Below are 21,897 nucleotides of genomic sequence, written 5' to 3' on the forward strand. Positions count from 1 at the left end.
CCTCAACCCCAACCCTCGCCTAAGCTCCAAGTCTAACCTCAGCCCTAGCCTAACTTCCAATACTTGCCTGCCAGAGAGTTAGTACTGAGGAAGTGCTTTAGTTTCAGAGATTTAGTCCTGAGAATGCGCTTCGTTTTCAGAGTGACCATCTGAAACAGCGTCTCATTGAAATGGGGTCAGAATTGCTGGAATGCTACATGGAATGGTGACAGATTGTAGGACTGTCGGTGGGTCAGATCTGAGGTAGTGCATCAACGGTGAATGGTCAGTCTTGAGGGAGTTCAGAGGATCAACGAAGAGGGAATGCCTCAATGCAATGGCGACAGAACTGAGAGAGGGCCACAGGATTAGAGATATGCCACATGATTGGAGATGGTAGGAAGTGCCTCATTGTCAGCAGGTCCGTTTTGTGGCCGGTCGCCATAGCTGGAGAGTCAGTTCTGAGGCAGTGCGTCTTTGTCAGAGGGTCTGTCCTGAAGCAGTGCCTCATTATTCGAGAGGGTTTGGTGTGAGGCAGTATCTGATTGGTGCAAGGTCAGCCCTAAGGGAGTGCCTCTTTGTCAGAGGGTCAATACTGAGTTAGCGACTCATTGTGAGGAGTTCAGAATTGAGGGACTACCACGTGATGAGAGGGTCAAAACGGAGGTATGTGGCTGTATCTGACAGTCCGAAGGGAGTGCCATTGTTAGAAGGTCAGTTCTGAGAAACTGCCTCCGTGTAATGGCATCAGCATTGAAGCTAACCCCGTGACGAGCCGATAAAAACTAAGTTATTGCAGTAGCATCAGAGGGCCAGATCTGTAGGAGTGCATTATTTTCAGAGGTGAATACTGAGGCACAGCCTCAGTGTAAGGGGGTCAAAATTAAGGGAGTGCCACACAATTACATGGCAGTCCGGAAGTATTACAGCACTGTGTGCGGCGCAGAATCGATGGAGTGCATCATTGTTATCCAGCCACAAGTGAGGCAGCGCCTCATTGTAATGGATCAGAATAGGGTCAGCACTGAGAGTCAGTACAGAGGTAGTGCAGAACTGTGGAGGTGTCAGAACTGAGGGAGAGCACCATTGTCAGCTGGTCAAAAGTGCCCCATTGTCGTAAGATCAGAACTGAGGGTGTGCCGCACAATGAGAGGGTCAATATAGAGGAAGTGACTCTTTGTCAGTGTTAATACTGAAGTATGACCTCATCTTGAGGGGATCAGGCTTCAGAGAATGCCTTGTTGTCAGAGGGCCGGCACTGCAGCAGGGCTATGTTGTAAGGGGGTCAGAATTGAAGGAGTGCCACCCATTTTAGAAGGTCAGTAGAGAGGTAATCTAGCACTGTCAGAGGTAAGTCCTGATGGAGTGCTTCATTGTCATTGGATCAGTTTTCAGGCAGTACCTCTTTGGCAGAGCGTCAGTACTGACGCAGTGCCTGATTGTAATGGGATCAGAATTCAAGGAGTGCCACTGCCTCATTGAGGTACTGCAGCTCTATCAGAGGGTCTGTTTGAGCCAGTGCCTACTTGGCAGAGTGTCAGCAATTCGGGAGTTTGCCTTTATCAGAGGGTCAGAACTGGAGAGTGCATTTGTAGCAGAGTGTCAATACTCAGCCTTGTCCGCCCAAGTCCAACACCAGCACCTCCACATCATCCGCCCACCCTGAGGACTGACCCTCCAGCAATGAGCTACTGCCTCACACTGGACTGACCAACAATGAGACACTATCCCTCCAGACCCCCTGACAAAGAAGCAGTGCCTCAGTACTGACTGTCAGGCAAGGAAGGCTCTCTGTCAGTCCTGACCCTCTCACAAGGAGACACTGCCTCAGATCATGACCCTCTGACAATAATGCACGCCCACAGTTCAGATTCTATGACGCTGTTGCAGTACCTCAGTACTGAGTCTCTGTTAGTGTGGCACTGCTTCAATTCTGACCCTTCTATAATGAGACACTGCCTCAGTATCGACAGTCTGACAATAGTTCATTCCCACTATTCTGATGCTCTGACAGTGCTGCTCTACCTCAGTACTCACTAATTAACAATGAGGGTTAGCGTGAGAGGGTGGCGAGGGTGAGGGTTTGGGTTAGGACCAAAGCTAGGGGTTAGGTGTGAGGATTGGACGAGGTTTTGGATGAGGGTAGAGTTAGGGTGAGGGATGAGACTTGTGTTAGGGTTACTAATGAGGTTAAGTTTGGAGTTCGGGGTAGGGCTCGGGAGAGGTTTTGGGTTAAGGCTGAGGTTAGGCTTAGGGCTGAGTCTATGGTTAGGGTTAGAGCTCAGACCACATTTAGGTTTGGGGCTGAGGCTTCTGCTTAGGTTGAGGGTGAGTGTTAGGCCTGAGGCTAGGCTTAGGCCTGAAGCCGCGGTTAGGTTTGGGGTTGGACTGATTAGACCCACTCTGACCCATTACAATGAGGTACTACCACAGAACTGACTCTCTGTCGATAAAGAACATGAGATGCTGTCAGCTTGTCCAATCGGAGGTCCAATATTAAGGAAATAGTGCACTGTTGGAGGGTTGATAAATATAATATAATATAAAGGGAGTGCTGCACTGTCAGAGGGTTAATGACGTGGGAGTGCTGAAATAGCGCAGAATCAGACCTGAGAGAGTGCTGCACGTTCAGAGAGTTAGCACTGAGGGAGTGCTATAATGTCAGAGGATTGATATCAAGGGGCACCGCCGAAGGATCAGTAGCGCAGTACCGTCCGAAGGCCAATATTGAGAGAGTTCTGCTGCGTCAGTGGGGGTCGATATTACAGAATTGCGATACTATCAGTGTATGGATGTCAGACGGTCAGTTCTGAGGGAGGGCTACGCTGTTGGAGGGTCAATATTGAGTGTGTGCGTGACACTCAGATGATCACTTTGTTGGAGTTCTGCACTGTAACGGAGTGCCACACTGGCAGTGGGTTAATATTAAGGGAGTGCTGCACTGTCAGAGGGTTAAAGATGAGGGAGGGCTTCTCTTTGTGGGGGTGGGTATGAAAGAGAACCTCCCGTTCGGGGATCAATATTAATGTTGTAGAGTCAGTAGAGAGGCAGTGCTGCACTGTGGAGGGTCAATAAGAAGCATGTAGCTCCACTGGCAAGGTGCCAATGATGACAGAATGCTGCACTGCCAGAGGATCAGCAATGAGGGAAAACTGTATTGTCAGAGTGTCTTCGTCAAGACAGTGCCACTCTGTCGGAAGGCCAATATTAAGGGAGTGCTGCACTGTCACAGGATCAATATTAGGGGTGTGCTGCACTAACAGAGGGTCAGTGTTGATTGAATGCTTGACTGTTGCAGAGCCAGGACTGAGGGAATCCTGCATCGTTACGGTGTCATCGTTGAGGGAGTGCTGCACTGTTGAAGGGCCGATAGTAAGGGAGTGTGACCCTGTCAGAGTGTCATTCCCAAAGGTGGGCTACAGTATCAAAAGGTGAGTAATGAGGGAATGCTGCGCTGTCGGAGGGTCAGCACTGAGGTGGGCTGTACTGTCAGATCGTCAATATAAATAATAATGTTAGGGGAGTGCTGCATTGTGAGTTGGTCCATATTAAGGGAACGCTGAAACTGTCAGTGATGCTCAGGGTGTGCAACACTGTCAGAGGGAGTGATGTACTCTGAGTGTCAGCACGGAGGCTGACCTTCACTGTAATTGTGTCAGAATTAAAAGACCGGTCAGAGGATATAAACTGAGGCATTTCAGAGCCATCAGAAGGTCGAAATTGAGGTGTTTCAGATCAGTTTGAGGGTGCCTCATTTTAATGTGGTCAGACTTAAGCAAGTGCTTCATTGTCAGAGGCTCAGAACCAAGTGAGTGCCTCGTTATCAGACACTGTCCTAAAGAGGGCCTTGTTGTTCGTGGCTGTGTTGTAAGGCAATTCCTCATTGCTGCAGGATCAGCCTTGAGAGTGTGCCAGTCTGGAAGGAGTGCCTAAAAACTGAGGGAGTGCTACACAATTAGAGATTCAGCGCTGAGTAAGTGCCTCATTGTCACAGAGTTAGTTCTGAGGCAGGGTCACATTGCCTTAGGGTCAATTCTGAGGGTGTATTAGGAGCAGACTGTAAGTACTGAGTCAGTACCTCAGTGCATTGGATTCAGAGTTGATGGAGTACAAGATGATTAGAAGTTCAGTCCTGAAGTATTGCAGCTCTGTCAGAGGGTCAGAACTGAGGGGGCAGTGCTTTACTGTCAGCGGATCAGTTCTGAGGCAGTACCTCATTGCTGGAGGGTCAGATGTGGACGAGTGTCACATTGTCAGAAGGCCAGTTCTGAATAAGTGACTTTTTGTCAGAAGGCCAATCCTCAGTCAGTGGCTCATTTTGAGCAGATCAGAATTGAGGGTTTGCAACACTTTTCGAGATTCAGTCTGGAGATATTACTGCTACACGCCTGAATTGAGGGAGTGCTGCAAGATTGGAGGGTGAAAATAAACCCGAAAACAGTGACCCCTTTCAATAACCTGTAAAACACAGGGATGACTGTAAATAATCCCTAAAACGAAGAGGCCTTTGTAGGAGTGCCTCAGTGTAATGTTTTCAGAATTGAGGGAGTGCCACGTGATTACAGATTCACTGCTGATGGAGTAGCTCATTGTCACAGGGTCAGTTCTGAGGCAGGGCTGCTTTGCTGGAGGGTCACTTCTGAGTGTGTGTATTAGTATCAGCCCCATGTTGTAGGGACTGTACTTTTCCAGGAACACAGTTAGAATAATCTTTAATTATAAACTAATCTGAAATACTGTTTGACTTGTTAAGATTACAATACATCCTGAGTCACCTACAGAATACGCACTTGCTCTCCCTGTGTCTCTGGGTAAGCAAAGGTAGTTTCTTTCAGACTACTCTCAGAAATAAAGTGCTGCGCTGGTGGTCAGTATTGAAGGAATGCTCCATTGTTGGAGGATCAGTACTGAGGGAGTGCTGGACTGTCACAGGGCCAAGATTATGGGTGTGCTGTGCTTTCAGAAGGTCACAAGCAAACAAGCACTGCCAGACATAAAAAACAAAAGAACTGCGGATGCTGTAAGTCGGGAACAAAAAGAAAGTTGCCGGAAAATCTCAGCAGGCCTGGCGGCATCTGTGCAGGAGAAAACAGATTCAACGTTTCGAGTCCATTGACCCTTCCTCAGAACTGGGGATCTTCCTCAGAACAGTTCTGAGGAAGGGTCACTGGACCCGAAATGTTAGCTCTGTTTTTGCCTCCACAGATGCTGCCAGACCTGCTGAGCTTTTCCAGCACTGCCAGACAACTGACGCTCTGATTGTGAAACACTCCCTCAGTACTGACCCTCCAACACTGCGTACTCTCTGATGACTGATTCTCTGACGGTGCATCTCCGCCACAGTATTAACCCTCCGTCATACTGGTGTTCTCTCAGCAATAACACTCTGAGAATGCCATGCTCCCTTACCATTGACACTCTGGCCGTGGGACACCACTTCAAATTTAACCCTTCAGCAGTGCAGCACACACTCATCATTGCCTCTCTGATATTGCAGTGCTGCCTTCATCCTGACCCTTTCACAGTGCAGGACACAGTAATATTGAACATCTTCAAGTGCCGCTCTCCCTCAGTGCTGACCCCCCTCTCATTTCTGACCCATTCACTGTAGCATACCCTTTATTCTGAACCCCTCAGTGCAGCACTCCCTCAACGCTGACCTGCTTCAGTGCTGACCCCCTTCAGTCCTGATCCCCCTCAGAACAGCACTCCCGCAGTGCTGACCCCACACTGTGCTGCACTCCCTCAGAGCTCACCCACTTATCGCTGACGACCCCCTCACTTCAGCACTCACTGATCACCTGGTCGTGCATCACTCCCTTTCTCCGACCCCTCGGACGGTGCAGCACTACGTCAGCGCTGACCCGCCAACAAGATAATGTCAGAGAGATGTTCTCCCATCACATTGACCCTCTGAGACTGGAGCATTTGCTAATGTTGGCCCTCTCACAGTGAAGCTCTCCGTTTAGTCCCTCTGACAGGCCGCATGCCTTTTATTACAGGTCTTTTCACAACGCACTGCCCCGTCATCATCGATTCTCTGACAGTGCAGCCCTCTGTGAATATTGAATTTGTGACAGTGCACAACTCCATTAATATTTGCCCTCTGATAGTGCAGCCCTTCCTCAGTCCTGACTCTCTGACAATGCAGCAGTCCCCTAATTACTGTCAGAGGGTCGATACTGAGAGAATGCTGCACTGTCAGAGTCAGCTGCCCGCAGTCCTATCAGACATTCAGTATTGAAGGTCTGGGAGAGGGTGAGTGTCAGTGAATTCTGCACTGCAACAGGGCCAACAGTGGTGTCCCATGGCCAGAGTGTCCATGGTAAGGAAGAACTGCAATGTCAATGTAACAGGGTCGGGACTGAGGTCAGAATTGAGACAGTACTGCAGGATTAGAGAGTCAGTGTTGTGGCTGAGGAGCACTCTCAGGTCCAGTACTGAGGGAAAGCTTCATGATCAATGGGTCAGTTCTAAAGCTGTGCTACTTTGTCCGAGGGCCATACTAATGCCGTGCCTCATTGTAATGGGATAAGAGTTGAGGGAATGTCGCACATGCATCACTAGCTCATCATTGACTGTCTAACAGTGCAGCACACTCTTAGTATTGACCTTCCAACAGTGTAGAGCTCCCGCAGTGATGACACTGACCATGCAACACTCCCTCAGTACTGACTCTCCAACAACGCGGTGCTTCCTCAAGAATGACCCTCCGAGAGTGGAGCACACCCTTATTATTGATCGTCAGATAGTGCAGTACTTCCTTCATATTGGATCCCCCTCGGTGCAAACTCGCCCCTCGTTGCTGAAACCCCCTTCATGGAGCCCTTCCCCAGTGCTGACACCATCCCAGTGCTGAGTACCCCTCAGTGCAGCACTCCCTCGGTGCTAACACCCCATTACTGCCTCAGTGCTGACCACCTCTCGATGCTAACCCGACCTCAGTGCAGCACTCCCTCAGTGTTGACCCTGCTCAGTGCAGCACTCTTTCGATGCTGTCCCTGCTCAGTGCAACACTCTCTCATTCTTTTCACCCACACCGCCCTCAGTGTCAACCCCACAATGAGGCACCGCATTAGTATGGCCCTCTGACAAAGTAGCACAGCCTCAGAACTGACCCATTGACAATGAATCTTTCCCTGTGTACTGACGCTCAGAGTACTACTGTACCACAGCACTGACACTCTAATCCTGTCGCACTGCCTTGATTCTGTCTCCTTGACAAGGAGTGCGGTGTCAGAATTGAAAGTGGTCAGCACTGAGGGGGTACTGCACTGTGGGTTGTTAGCACTGAGGGGGAGTCAGCACAGTGGGAGAGCTGCACTAAGCGGGGATGTGCACTCAGTGGCCGGTCAACAATGAGGGAGTGCAGCACTGTAGTGGTTCAGCTTACGGGAGGTCAGCACTCGGGGTCGGGGGGTTCAGCACTGAATGCAGCTCAGCACTGAATAGGGGTCGGGCCGGGGGGGAGCTCTTTACTACGGGAGTGCTGCACTGAGGGAGGGCCAGTTTTCAGGGAGCACTGCACTGTCAGAGCGTCAAGAAGAAGGGTCTGCTATGTTCTCATTGGGTCAATAATGAAGGAATTCTGCATTATCAGAGTGTTAAAATTCAGGGAATGCAACAATTTCAGAAAGATGATGTTGATGCGGTGGGGGGGGGGATGCGGTAGCATAAGGTGGTGATGGGAAAGTGGTAAGTCATGCGACACCACTGAACGGTCAGCACTGAGAGAAAGTCACCCTCTCAGAGGGTCAATATTAAGGGAGAGCTTCACTGTCAGGAGGTCAATCTTCAGACAGTGCTCCAGGACTGAGGCTCAATATTAAGTGACTGCAATACTGTCAGAGGGTCAATGATGAGCACGTGCTGAAGTGTTGCAGAGTAAGTACTGAGGGAGTGCTGCATTGTCAGTGTCATCAATGAGTGAGCTCCACACTGTCGGAAGGCCAATTTTTAGCAAGTGCTGCACTGTCAGAGTGTCACTACTGAGGGAGAACTGCACTGTCAGAACAGTGAGTCATCACAGAGCACTGCACTGTCAGAGGGTCAATATTAATGGTATGCTACACAGAGTTGGGTTAGCAATGAGGGAGTGCTACACTGACGGGAGTCAGTACAAAGGGAAACTGCCCTCTGAGAGGGTCAACAGTAAGAGTGTGCCAGCGGGTCAGTGCTGGGGAATTATAGCACTGAGAGACGGTCAGCAGTCCCTCAAGTCCTGACTCTCTGACAGATTAGTCACTCCCAGAGATTCGGTACTCCGTCATAACTAGCCGCCTGGCAACAAGGTACAAACTCAGAACTGACCCTCTGGCCATTATGCCCTCTCTCTGTTTTGACATTTTAAACATGAGGGTCTTCCCTTAATCATGGGGATTTTCAGCACTTCCTCAGTACTCCTGGCCCCCTGACAGTGTTGCACTACCTCAAACTGACCATATTAAAATGAGGCATCATCTCAATTTGATCCTTTGACAACGATGCACTCCCTCAGCACCGACCCTCTAACAATAAGGCACTCCATCAGTAGTGACCCTCTGCTGATAGTGCTGCAGGACCTCAGTACTGATCCTCCGATTGTGCGAATCCCTCAATTCTTATCCCATTACAATGAGGCACCGCATTCGTATGGCCCTCCGACGAAGTAGCACAGCCTCAGAAGTGATCCATTGACAATGAAGCTTTCCCTCGGTACTGACCCTCTGAGTGCTACTCGACCACAGCAGTGACACTCTAATCCTGCATAACTGTCTCAATTCTGACCTCAATCCTGACCCTCTGATTGTGAGGCACTCGGTTCTGACCCTGTTACATTGACATTGCAGTTCTTCCTCATTGTTGACCCTCTTGCAGTGCAGAATTCACTGACGCTCACGCACTCCCAATGCGGCATACCTTTAATACTGAACATCTGATAGGACTGCAGGGAGCTGACTCTGACAGTGCAGCATTCTCTCAGTATTGACCCTCTGACAGTATTTCGGGGAGTGCTGCACTGTCAGAGAGTCAGAACTGAGGAAGAGCTGCACTGTCAGTGGGCAAATATTCATGGATTGCTTGGGTCAATTTTAATGGAGTTGTGCAGTGTGACACATTCAATATTAAGAGAGTACTGCACTGTCAGAGGGTCAATGATGGGAGAGTGCTGTGCTGTTGGAAGGTGTGTACTGAAAGGGAGCCGCCCTGCCAGAGGGCCTATATTAAGGCAGTGCAGCATTGTGAGAGGGTCGAGATTTAGTGCATGCTCCTGTCTCAGAGGGTCAATTTGATGGGACAACATGCCTCTGAAACTAACTTGTTGGAGTGCTGCACCGCCTGAGGGTTCGTCTGAAGGGAGTGATGCCCTGTCAGATGATGAGCTTTCCCTCATCTTTAACCGTCTGACAGTGCAGCACTCCCATAATATTAACCCGCTACCAGTGTGGCAATGATTACAATTGAACTTCTGACAGTGCACAAGTCCAACAAAATGATCCTCTTGAGTGTCGCACACACTCAATATTGGCCCTCCAACAGTGCAGCACTCCCTCAGGACTGACTTTCTGACATTGATACGTGGATCGTGTAGCAATCCTGTAATATTGACCCACTGACACAGCAGAACTCCCTCAATATTGTTTTTCTGACAGTATTGCACTACTGATCCTTTGGCAGTGCCCCTTGATATCAATCTTTTCACATTAGACCACTCCCTCAGCACTAACTCTCTGAATGTGCAGCACTTCTCAGTACTGATTCTGTGACAGTTCAGCACTCCCACATCATTAACCCTCTGACAGTGCAGCCCTCCCTTTATATCAACCCTCCAACAGTGCAGTGTTTCCTTAATATTGGACCTCTGATTGTGTGATACTCCCTCAGTGCGAAACTCTGACAATACAGCACTCTCTCTGAAATAACTCTCTGATTAAGCACTTCCTCTGTGCTAACCCTCTGAAAATGGAGCTTTCTCTCATTACTGACCCTTTGCAGTGCTGCACTGCCTCAGTACTCACTCACCACAAGTGCAGCACTCCATTAAGAGTGATCCTCTGACAGTGTGGCACTCCCCTAATATTGGTCCACTGACTGTGTGGCACTCCCTTAATACTGACCTGCTCGCGGTGCATCACTGCTCTAATATCAAACCTGCAGCTCTATCAGAGGGTCTGTCCTGAGCAAGTGCCCCATCGTCAGCATGTCAATTGTGAGGCAGTGAGTCAACATTGAGGTAGCTCCTGACGGTCAGAATTACGGGAGTGCCTCATATTTAGAGGGTCATTAACTGAGGGACAGCCTCATGATCAGCGGGTCAGTCTTTACGGACTGCCTTATAGCCAGTGTGTCAGTTCTGAGGCAGTGCCCTCAATGTAACAGATTTAGAAATGGGGTAGGGGGCACATGATTAGAAGGTCAGTAGTAAGCTATTGGAACTTTGTCAGAGGGTCAGTACTCAGCGAGTGCCTCATTGACATCGGGTCCATACAGAGGGTTTGCACTGAGGGAATGCTTCCTTGTCAGAGATTCAGAACTGAGAAAGTGCCTCATTGTCAGAGGCTCATTCCTGAGGCAGTGCCTCATTGTCAGAGTGACATAATCAGATAGCACTCCCTCAATTCTAAACCTTAATACTGACCCTCTGACAATGAAGCACTGCCTCAGGACTGACCCTATGATAATGAAGTGTTCCTCAGGATTGAACCATTGACGATGTGACTCTCCATTCGTGTTGACCTTCTGATAATGGGGTTCTCCTTAAGTCCTGACCCTCTGATGGTTGTGCACTGCCTCAGTACTGACCTTCTAAATATCTGCCACTCCGTCAATTCTGACCTCCTTACGATGAGGCATTACCTCAATACTGACTGGGGTGCAGGTCTCTGGCACAGAGTCTGTCGCTGTTGCAACGAAGGGAATGGGGGATAGGAGGAGAGTGTTAGTCATTGGGGACTGAATAGTTAGAGGGACAGATAGAAGGCTTGTTTGGAACCGAAGAGACTCACGATTGGTGCGTTGCCTCCAGGTGCTAGGGTCCGTGTTGTCTCGGATAGTGTCTTTGGGGTCCTGAAGGGAGAGGGTGACCAGCCCCAAGCCATGGTCCACATAGGCACCAACGACATAGGTAGAAAGAGGGATAGGGACGTCAGGCAGGATTTCAGGGAGCTCCGCTGAAAGCTGAGAGCTCAAACAAACGGAGTGGTTATCTCTGGTTTGTTACCCGTGCCAAGTGATAGCGAGGCAAAGAACAGGGAGAGATTTCAGCTGAACACGTGGCTGCAGGGATGCTGCAGGTGGGAGGGCTTCAGGTACATGGACAATTGGGGCTCATTCTGGGGAAGGTGGGACCTCTACAAACAGGACGGTATCCACTTGAACCAGAGGGGCACTGATATCCTGGGCGGGAAATTTGCTAGTGCTGTTCGGGTGGGTTTAAACTAGCTTAGCAAGGGGATGGGAAACTGTGGTGTAGTTTCAGTACACAGGAGAAAGAGAATAGAGAGGACGTGGACAGGATCTCACTGTCACAGGAGTGTGCTGGCAAACAGCAAGCTGAATTGAAGTGTGCCTACTTCACTGCCAGGAGTATCCGGAATAAGCGAGGTGAGCTTGCAGCATGGATAGGTACCTGGGGCTTCGATGTTGTGGCCATTAAGGAGACATGGATAGAACAGGGTCAGGAATGGATGTTGCAGGTTCCAGGGTTCAGATCTTTGAGTAAGATCAGGTAAGGTGGGAAAAGAGGGGGAGGTGTGGCTTTGTTTGTCAAGGACAGTATAACGGAGGCTGAAAAAACTTTTGAGGAGGACTGGTCTACTGAGGTGGGATGGATTGATGTCAGAAACAGGAGAGGAGAGGCCACGCTGCTGGGAGTTTTTTAATAGGCCTCTGCAAAGTTCCAGGGATCTGAAGGAGAGGATTGGCAAAACGATTCTGGGCAGGAGTGAAAGGAACAGGGTGGTCATTATGGGAGACTTTAACTTCCTAAACATTGACTGGAAATGCTGTAACTCTCGTACGTCGGATGGATGAGTTTTCGTCCAATGCACGCAGGAGCGTTTCCCGACACGCTACGTCGAAGGGCCGACAAGAGGGGAGGCCACACTGGATCTGGTACTTGACAGTGAACCAGGCCAGGTGTTTGATTAAGTGGTAGATGAGCACTTTGGAGAGAGTGACCATAATTCGGTTACGTTTAGTTTCGCGATGGAGTGGGAGAGGAACATGCCACAGGGCAAGACTTACAGATGGGGGAAGGCAATTATAATTGGGCAAGACTTAGGAGGCAAAGAATTGGGTAGCAAAATGCAGGGGATGGGGGCAATCGAAATGGGGAGCTGGTTTAAGTAACAGATATTGCGTGTCCTTGATAGGTACGTCCCTGTCAGGCAGGGGTCAGTGATAAGGTAGGGGAACCGTGGTTTACTAAAGAAATTGTATCTCACGTCAAGCAGAAGAGCGAGGTTTATGTGATGTTGAGATGAGATGGATCAGTTGATGCGATGGAGAGTTACAGATGAGCAAGGAAGGATTTAAAGAGAGAGTTAAGAAGAGCAAGGAGGGGTCCTGAACAGTCATTCGCAGGTAGAATAAAGGAGATCCGTCAAGTTTTCTCAAGGTATGTGAGGAATATAAGGATGACTGGGGTAGGAATAGGGCCAATCAAAGACAGAAGTGGGAAGTTGTGTGTGGACCGGGTAGAGATCGGAGAGGTGCTAAATGAATATTTCTCATCTGTTTTCACTGAGGAAGAGGAGAATATCATCGAGGAGACGACTGAGATACGTGCTATTAGACTTGAAAGGATTCAGGTTAGTAAGGAGGAGATGTTCTCAATTCTAGAAGGTGTGAAGCTAGATAAATCCCCTGGGCCTGAGAGGATTTTTCCGAGAATTCTCTGGAAAGCTCGGGAGGAGGTGGCGGAGCCCTTGGCTTTGATCTTTGAGTCCTCATTGTCTGCAGGTTTAACACCAGAGGACTGGAGGATTGCAAATGTTGTGCCCTTGTTCAAGAAGGGTAGTAGAGATGAGCCAGGCAATTACAGCCAGTGAGCCTTACGTCTGTTGCAGGAAAAGTTTTGGAAAGGGTTATAAGAGATAGGGTTTATAATCATCTCGGAAGCAACAATTTGATTGGAGACAGTCAACATGGATTTGTCAAGGGCAGGTCGTGTCTCACAAACCTCATGGAGATTTTGAGGAGGTGACCAAGCATGTGGATGAGAGAAGGCCAGTTGACGTAGTGTACGTGGACTTCAGTAAAGCCTTTGATAAGGTTCCACATGGTAGGCTATCGGAGAAAATACGGAGCCATGTGATTGAGGGAAATTTAGCAGTTTGGATTAGAAACTGGCTTTCGGTAAAAAGGCAACCAGTGGTGTTTGATGGAAAATATTCAGCCTGGAGTCCGGTTACTAGTGGTGTGCCTCAAGGATCTGTTTTTGGCCCACTGCTGTTTGTCATTTTTATAAATGACTTGGACGCAGGCATAGGTGGATGGGTTAGTAAGTTTGCAAATGACACTAAAGTCGGTGGACTGGTGGACAATGTGCAAGAATGTCGCATGTTGCAGGGAGACTTGGATAAAGTGCAAAATTGGGCGGAACGGTGGCAAATGGAGTTCAATGTGAGGTGGTGATTCGCTTTGGGAGGAATAATAGGAAGGTACAATACTGGGCCAATGGAAAGATTCTTGGTAGTGCGGATGTGCAGAGGGACCTTGGCGTCCATGTACATAGATCTCTGAAAGTTGCCACCCATGTTGATAGTGCTGTGAAGAAGGCATACGGTGTGTTAGACTTTATTGGTAGAGGGATTGAGTTCCAGAGCCATGATGTCATGCTGCAACTGCACAAAACGCTCGTGCGACCTGTTCTGGTCGCTCCATTGCGGGACGAATTCGGAAGCATTGGAAAAGGAGCAGAGGAGATTTACCAGGATGTTGCCTGGTCTGGAGTGAAGGTCTTATGAGAGAAGGCTGAGCGACTCGAGTCTGTCCTCATTGGAGAGAAGAAGGCTAAGAGGGCCTTTAATAGAAACATACAAGACGATCAGAGAAAGATGAGTCAGGGTGGACGGTGAGAGTCTTTTTCCTAGGATGATGATGTTGGCTTGGACGAGGGGGCTCAGCTCCAAATTGAGGGGTGATGGATTGAAGACAGATGTCAGAGGCAGGTTCTTTACCCAGAGAGTGGTAAGGGCGTGGAATGTCCTGCCTGCCAATGCAGTTAACTCAGCCACATTCAGGGCATTGAAACAGTCCTTGGATAAGCATAGAGATGATGATGGGACAGTGTGAGGGAATGGGCTTAGATTAGTTCACAGGTTGGCACAACATGGAGGGCCGAAGGACCTGTTCTGCACTGTATTTTTCTATGTTCACAGATGACACTAAAATGAGTGAGAGAGTAAAGTCTGAAGAGGACAATGAAAATCTGCGGAAGGATGCAGAAAGTTTAAGTGAATGGACAAGGGTCCAGCAGATGGAGTCCAATGATGGTAGATGTGAGGGTATCCATTTTGGTAGCAATTATGGAAAAATGGAGTCTTGCTTCAATGGTGAAAAATTGTAGCATGCTGCTCCGCAGAGTGAGCTGGGCAGCCTTGTGTCTGAATCAGGTAGTTTGCAGATGCGGCTGGTAATTGAGACAGCAAATGGAATAGTGTCCTTCATTGCGAGAGTGATGCAGTTTAAAAATCGGGAGGGTATACTGCAGTTGTATAGGGTGCTGGTGAGGCTTGGTGTGGAGCAGTTTTAGTCTCCTCACTTGAGAAAGGATGTACTTGCACTGGAGCGGGTGCAAAGGAGGTTCACGAGGTTGATTCCAGAATTAAAAATGTTGCTGTATGGGGAGAGATTGAGTAGACTAGGATTGCAGTCACTGGAATTTAGATGAATGAGGGGTGATCTAATAGAAACTTTTAAAATTATGAAACAAATGGATCGGAAATTGTTTCCACTGATGGGCGAAATTCCAACTCGGGGGCACAGCCTCAAAATAAGTGTGAACAGATTTAAAACTGAGTTGAGGATGAGCTTCTTCATCCAAAGGGTTGTGAATCTGTGGAATTCTCTGCCCACTGAAACAGTTGAGGTTCCCTTGTTGAATGTTTTGAAAGCCAAAACAGAGAGATCTTGGAACAGGAAAGGAATTGAGGGTTATGGTGAATGGGAGGGTAAGTGGAGCTGAGTCTGCAAAAAAGATCAGCGGAACGAGCTGGAAGAGACAGATGGCCTACTCATGTTTTATTTCTTATGCCCGTATGTCCTTCGATTGCCATCCTTGTCATTCCTCCTTCCCTGGAATAGGCCAGTTCTGAACTGAAGAGTAGGTCTTTAAATAACTCCCACGTATCAAATGTTGACTTGTTCAATAAAAGCTCCTCCCAATTAATACTGCTCAGCTCCTACCTAACACTGATGTAATTTTCCCTCCCCCAATTTCGTCCCTTCCCACAAGGTCCTGATTATCCATGGCTGTCTTAAAATGTAAGGAGATGCGATCGCCCATTTAAGAAGCTCCTGGTTCACTGTTTTTCCCAAGTGGGAGTCAGCTACAGGCTTTCTTGTTCCACGATGGGGGAGGAAATGGCCCAGTGGTATTATTGCTGGACTGTTAATTCAGAGACTGAGATAACATTCTGGGGACCTGTGTTCAAATCCCAGCACAGCAGATGGTGGAATTTGAATTCAATATAAAAGAAAATCATGAATTAAGAATATAATGATGACCATGAATTCATTGCCAAATGTCAGAAAAACTCACCTGGTTCACTGATGTGCTTGAGGGAAGGAAACTGCCACCCTTACATGATCTGGTCTATATGTGACTGCAGACCCACAGCAATATGATTGACTTTGAACTGTCCCCTAGGCAATTAGGGATGAACAATAAACACTGCGTAGCTAGGGATGTCCTCCTCCCATTAACAAATAAATAAAATTGGATTCTACATCTTCCGATCCAAGATCGTTTCTTGCTCTCATACTAATTTCTTCGCTGACAGTCACTTTCCCTCCTGCCTGTCTTTTTGGAATGTCGTATAGCCCTGCGCACTGACCTCCAGTGTTGATCTCCTTGTAACCATGTCTTTGTAATAGCTATAAAATCATGCCCGTCAACCTAGAAATGTGCTATTAATTTGTTGATTTTGTTCTGAATACAATGAGCACGCAAGCAAAGAGCCATGAATTTAGCTTTATCACTTGATTTCACCTCTTGACACTATTTACAGCTGTTTTTTGTTTGTACATGCTGTCTTTTCCAGTACCACGCTGAGTATTGTTATCCTGATAGTTCTTTCGTATCAGTCCGTGTGTATTCCTGGGCAAATGTGCTCGTGTGGTCTCAGGAGTTGTGGAGGTCACGGCTCTGGGACAGCCGTTTCATCGCCCGATGCTGCAGGTAAGAAGAAAAGAAAATCTCTTGCTCTGAGCTCTGCAAACCTGGGCAATGTCAAAAGGGAAACAAGGTCAAAAGAATTTCAACAAGAATCTCAAAATTAACTGCTGAATTCATATCAACATTACAGGGATCGCCCAACTTAGTGGCCACAACATCCCACTTTCTATTCTTCACAAACAATCCAAAGGCTGAAGTATCCGTATCCCTCTTAACTTTTATGGTTTTTGAGCTAATTTCTTGTTTCGAACTTGTGCATATTTGTGGTGCCTTATGACTTGTCGCATTTAGCAATTGATAAACTCACTCTCTCACGAGTCCAGGAGAAGCTATTTTTATAGAATCCCCAATGTGGAAACAGGCCACTCAGTTCAACAAGCCCACAGCAACCCTCCAAAGAGCATCCCACCTAGACCCATCCCCATTCCCCTACTCTATCCCTGTCAGCCTGCATTTCCCATGGCTAATGTACCTAACCTAGACATCCTTGGGCACTGTGGGTAATTCAGCATTCCCAATCCACCTAACCTGCACATCTCTGGACTGTGGGAGGAAACCAGAGCACCCAGCAGAAACCCACACAGACAAGGGGAGAATGTGCAAACTCCACACAGACAGTCATCCGAGGCTGGAATGGAACTCAGGTCCCTGGTGCAGTGAGGTAGCGTTACTAACTACTGAGTCACCGTGTCCCCCTGAGTTATCTTGACTCCTTCTGAAACATAGGAAGGTATCCACAAGACAAAGATCCTTTTTAATCAGCTTAATTCGTACCAACTGAGGTGGATCTAGTTGGGTGTGTAAAGAAGGGGAGTCTTTCACGAGGGAACTTAACAATTTGGGAGACTCAGTCACCGAGGGAGCCTGACCCGAAGACTGGTCAAAACAATAATGATTTGATACGAATTAGTTAGAATGCAGCTGTTAACAGTAATCCTCCATCCCTATGTGGGAGCGAGATTTAACATTCAAAATCAAAACTGAAACTCTTGAACAAGGTAGTTCAAAGCAGCCAGTTCTCTGATTGAGGTTGTGAACTTGCTCGCCGAGCTGGCTTCTTCTCATTCAGACGTTTCGTCACCATGATCGGTGACATCATCGGTACAGCCTCCAATGAAACGATGTTATTCTACTCTGTCTGGAATTGACACTGTCCAGTCTGTTACCATGAGTACTGTCATTTCCGGTTTTGATCTGTATGGGTTTGTGTGTGGGGGTCCAATTGTATCTGTTTGTTGGTTGCATTATGGGTGGAGAATCACGCCTCTCAGAGGACACTGCGACAAGGTAACCGTAGTAGCCCAAGCCAAGCATGGACACGCACAGGAATTCCGAGAGGCATGGTTCTGCACCCATTCTCCAGCCTCACATTCTTGGTCTCTTCAGTCTGAATATGATCACTCAACCATATCCTTGATGACAAACAATAGAGTCTTACTTCCCAAAATCTACAAACAGGACTGTCCAGACAGATCCATTTGTTCTAATGATATCATCTTCTGCTGGAGGGATTCCGAAATGTCTGCATTCTTCCTCAACTGAGCATTCCTTGCATTCGTGGTTGACAGAGCTGTCAGCCATGTCCATTGTGCTGCAGAGTTCCCAAGCGGAATATGAGTTGCTGTTCCTGCAACTTTGGGGTGGCATCATTTGTGGCACTGCAGGAGGCCCATGTTCAGTTTGGTTATGACTTTTGAGGAACGGATGGTCCCTTTGAGATTGAAATTGGAGAAAGATTTCAGGATTTTTTCATGTTCTTGTCTTTCTGTTATGCCCCTAGGAAAAAAGCAATGAAAGTGCCGTTAATTTTTTGCATGGCGAGCTGCTGCATACTAACCGGTCTCACACCATTACCAACACCTTGCCCTTGTGAAGGCAGATATGGATAAAGTTTTCAAAGCTGATAGAAGATTGAAACCACTCTAATCCTGTGACGATGGTAAGTTTCCCTTCTTTAAAAAAAAAATGCTTGCAGCTGAATTCGCATAATATAGAGCACAGTGGCTCTGGTTAACACCACTGTCTCAATTCCACCGTTTGATGACTTTCTGTGTGGAGTTTGCACATTCTCCATGTGCCTGCATGGGTTTTCTCCGGGTGCTCGAGTTTGCTCCCACAGTCAAAAGATGGGCAAGGTCGGTGGATTGGCCATGCTAAATTTCCCAAGGTGTTCAGTGATGTGTAGGTTAGGTGAGTTATAGGTGGATGGGTCTGGGTGGGATGCTGTGAGGGGCAGTGTGGACATGTTGGGCTGACCGACCTGTTTCCACACTGTAAGGGTTCTCTGATTCATGATTCCATGATTTTACTGAGCGCAGAGGTACAATATTGACTCGTCATATTTGTCTCACCTCTTTACACATTGACAAGAAAGCTTTAATGTCAGTTTCTTTGCATTTGCAACTTGTCTGCTGTCTCTGACAAGGCTGACTATATCTCCTTCTCTAATGCACATCTCCTGTCCCCTAACACTGAGAGGTGACACTTGCTTTTCATTTAGTACAACCAATAAAACAATAGCCTCCATATTACATCCAGCGGCTTCTCTTAACACTCACACACTGTTCTTTTTTTCCTCCAGGTATTGACCACTCATCATTTCTAATTCCTCATCTCATCTGTCTCTCTCTCTCTCTCTGTCTCTCTCTCTCTCTCTGTCTCTCTCTCTCTCTGTCTCTCTCTCTCTCTCTCTCTCTCTCTCTCTCTCTGTCTCTCTCTGTCTCTCTCTGTCTCTCTCTGTCTCTCTCTCTCTCTCTGTCTCTCTCTGTCTCTGTCTGTCTCTGTCTCTCTCTCTGTCTCTCTCTCTCTGTCTCTCTCTCTCTCTCTCTCTGTCTCTGTCTCTCTCTCTCAGTCTTTATCTCTCCTCTCCCTGTTCTCCCCCATCACTTCACTCACAGGCACCAACAGAGGCTCACAGTCACACTATGTTGCACATGCATATTCTGTCCCTCATGCACAAATACACTACACACACACAAAAAAAAAGTCAGGAACACAGTCTCTCACGAACACACTGTCACATTCTCACTCATTCATACTCCATACCGTCACACAGTCGTACACGGTCTTGCACACATTCTGTGGCACACTTGCATGCACTGTTGCAGGATCTTTTGCCAATGCTCTTACTCTCAAGTATACACACACACTACCACAAATCTCTCCCTCACACACTTAGGTTTGCAAATTCACTTGCTGTCAAGCTCACTCACACTTACAGACACACTCACTCCCTCATGCATGCTGTAACACTCCCTTCTTGTGCTAACTCCCTTACACACACTCTCAAGCACGGTCACTGGCGCACACATTCTGTCGTGCGCACACACACACACTTTCATGCACTGTCTTTGCACTCTTGAGCACAATCATATGCTCACCTCTCTCTTGCAAACAGTCAATTTGATTTGAGTTAGAGATAATGGGAGCTGCAGATGCTGGAGAATCCAAGATAATAAAATGTGAGGCTGGATGAACACAGCAGGCCAAGCAGCATCTCTGATGAAGGGTCTTGGCCCGAAACGTCAGCTTTTGTGCTCCTTGGCCTGCTGTGTTCATCCAGCCTCACATTTTATTATCCTGATTTGAGTCATAATTGTCACATGTGCCCAGGTACAGTGAAAAGTTTTCTTCTGCATGCAGTATAGACAGGTGATATCAAACAAGGCGCATTAGTGAAATGGAACATAGTGACAGCTGCAGAGAAGATGCACAGAGAGCAAGATCAAAATTAGATTTAAGCTTTTCAGTGTCCTATTCAGATGTCCAATAACAGCGGTGAAGAAGCTGTTCTTGAATCTTTTCACGCATGTATACAAACTTTTTTTACATCTTCCCTTCAGAAAAAGGGAGAAGAGAGTGTAATTGGCGGGTGAGAAGGGCCTTTGATTATGTCAGTTTCTTTCCCGAGGCAGCGGGAAGTAGAGGTGGAATCAACGAATGGAAGGCTGGTTTGCATGATGGACTATGCTGTGTTCATGACTCTGCAGTTTCTTGTGATCTCAGGAAGAGCTGTTGCCAAACCATGCTGTGACATGCATCCAGATAGGATGCTTTCTCTGGTACATGAATGAAAGTTGACCTTGCGGACACTCCAAATAACCTTAGCCTGCTGGGGAAATAGAGATATTTGGTGTGCTTTTTTGCCCATTGCGACGATCTGGGTGGACCAGGAGAGATTGTTGGTGATCGACACTCTCAACTATCTCCACCTCAGCAACATCTCTCTCACTGTCTGATGCAGGCACTCACATTCTGTCACCTATTCTGTCTGTCTGTCTCTCCCTCTCTCCCTCATCGCCCATCTCTCTCTCTCGCGCTCGCTCTCTCTCGCGCTCGCTCTCGCGCGCGCTCTCTCTCTCTCGCGCTCTCTCTCTCTCGCGCTCTCTCTCTCTCGCGCTCTCGCACTCTCTCTCGCGCGCTCTCGCACTCTCTCTCGCGCGCTCTCGCACTCTCTCTCTCGCTCTCGCGCACTCTCGTGCGCTCGCTCTCTCTGTCTCTGTCTCTGTCTCCCTCCCCCACCCCCCCCAACCACTCTGGCTTTGTCTCTCTCTCTCTCTCTTTCTCTCTCTCTCTCTCTCTTTCTCACACACCAACTCATTGCTCAGTATTCCATGGTATCTGAATTGTTGGAAGAATTAACTTAGACTGAGCATGGATTTTCTCCCAAATTAGTTAGGACAAAGCAGAACCAATTCTGCCTGGAAGAAGAAAGGCAGGAGCCATAATAATTAGGGATTGTTTTGCTAGAGGAACCGTGCTGTGATATGCATCCAGATAGGATGCTTTCTGTGGTACATCAATGAAAGTTGCCCTTGTGGGCACACGGAATTGCCTTAGCCTCCTGGGAAGTAGACACAACGGTGTGCTTTTTTGCTCATTGCGATGATGTGGACGGACCAGTGAACTAATCTAAGCCCATCCCCCTACACAATCCCATTATCATCCAGATGCTTATCCAAGGACTGTTGAAATGTCCCTAATGTGGCTGAGCTAACTGCATTGGCAGGCAGGGGGTTCCACATCCTTACCACTCTCTGAGTAAAGAACCTGCCTCTGAAATCTATCTCAAATCTATTATCCCTCACTGTTTAGCTGTGCCCCCTCATACAAGCTGACGTCATCATCCTCGGAAAAAGACCCACACTGTCCACCCTGTCTCATCCACTGATCATCTTGTACGTCTCTATTAAATCCCCTCTGAACCACCTTCTCTCCAATGAGTACAGACCCAAGTCCCTCAGCCTTTCTTCAGAAGACCTTCGCTCCGGACCAGGCAACATCTCCTCTGCACCTTTTCCAATGCTTCCACATCCTTCCTGTAATGGGGCGACCAGAACTGAACGCAATATTCCAAATGAGACCGCACCAGCTTTTTGGACAGTTGCTCTGGATCTCAATCCCACTGCCAATAAAACCTAAAACACCGTAAGCCTTCTTCACAGCACTGTCAACCTGGATGGCAATTTTCAGGGATCGACATAGATGGACACCCTCTGCACAGCAACACTACCAAGAATCTTTCCATTGACCCAATA

General features: G+C 47.9%; 1 protein-coding gene across 2 annotated transcripts in view; it reads left to right on the forward strand.

Moving 5' to 3' along the window:
* Positions 1–21,897, forward strand: part of LOC132206161 (uncharacterized) — a 53,724-nt gene that overhangs the window by 24,068 nt on the left and 7,759 nt on the right. The window contains exons 4-6 of one of the 2 annotated variants that reach the window (XR_009442870.1): positions 3,278–3,410; positions 16,227–16,363; positions 18,141–18,299. Coding sequence is in view for 1 of the 2 variants with exons in the window: in XM_059639018.1 (XP_059495001.1) it covers positions 3,085–3,410; positions 16,227–16,363 (463 nt within the window). In the remaining variant the exon portion in view is untranslated. Of the gene's footprint in view, positions 1–2,909; positions 3,411–16,226; positions 16,364–18,140; positions 18,300–21,897 lie in introns of those variants that run through there. The other variant, XM_059639018.1, reaches the window with a different exon arrangement.

Source organism: Stegostoma tigrinum, chromosome 32, assembly GCF_030684315.1.
Source record: "Stegostoma tigrinum isolate sSteTig4 chromosome 32, sSteTig4.hap1, whole genome shotgun sequence".
Lineage (NCBI taxonomy): Eukaryota > Metazoa > Chordata > Chondrichthyes > Orectolobiformes > Stegostomatidae > Stegostoma > Stegostoma tigrinum.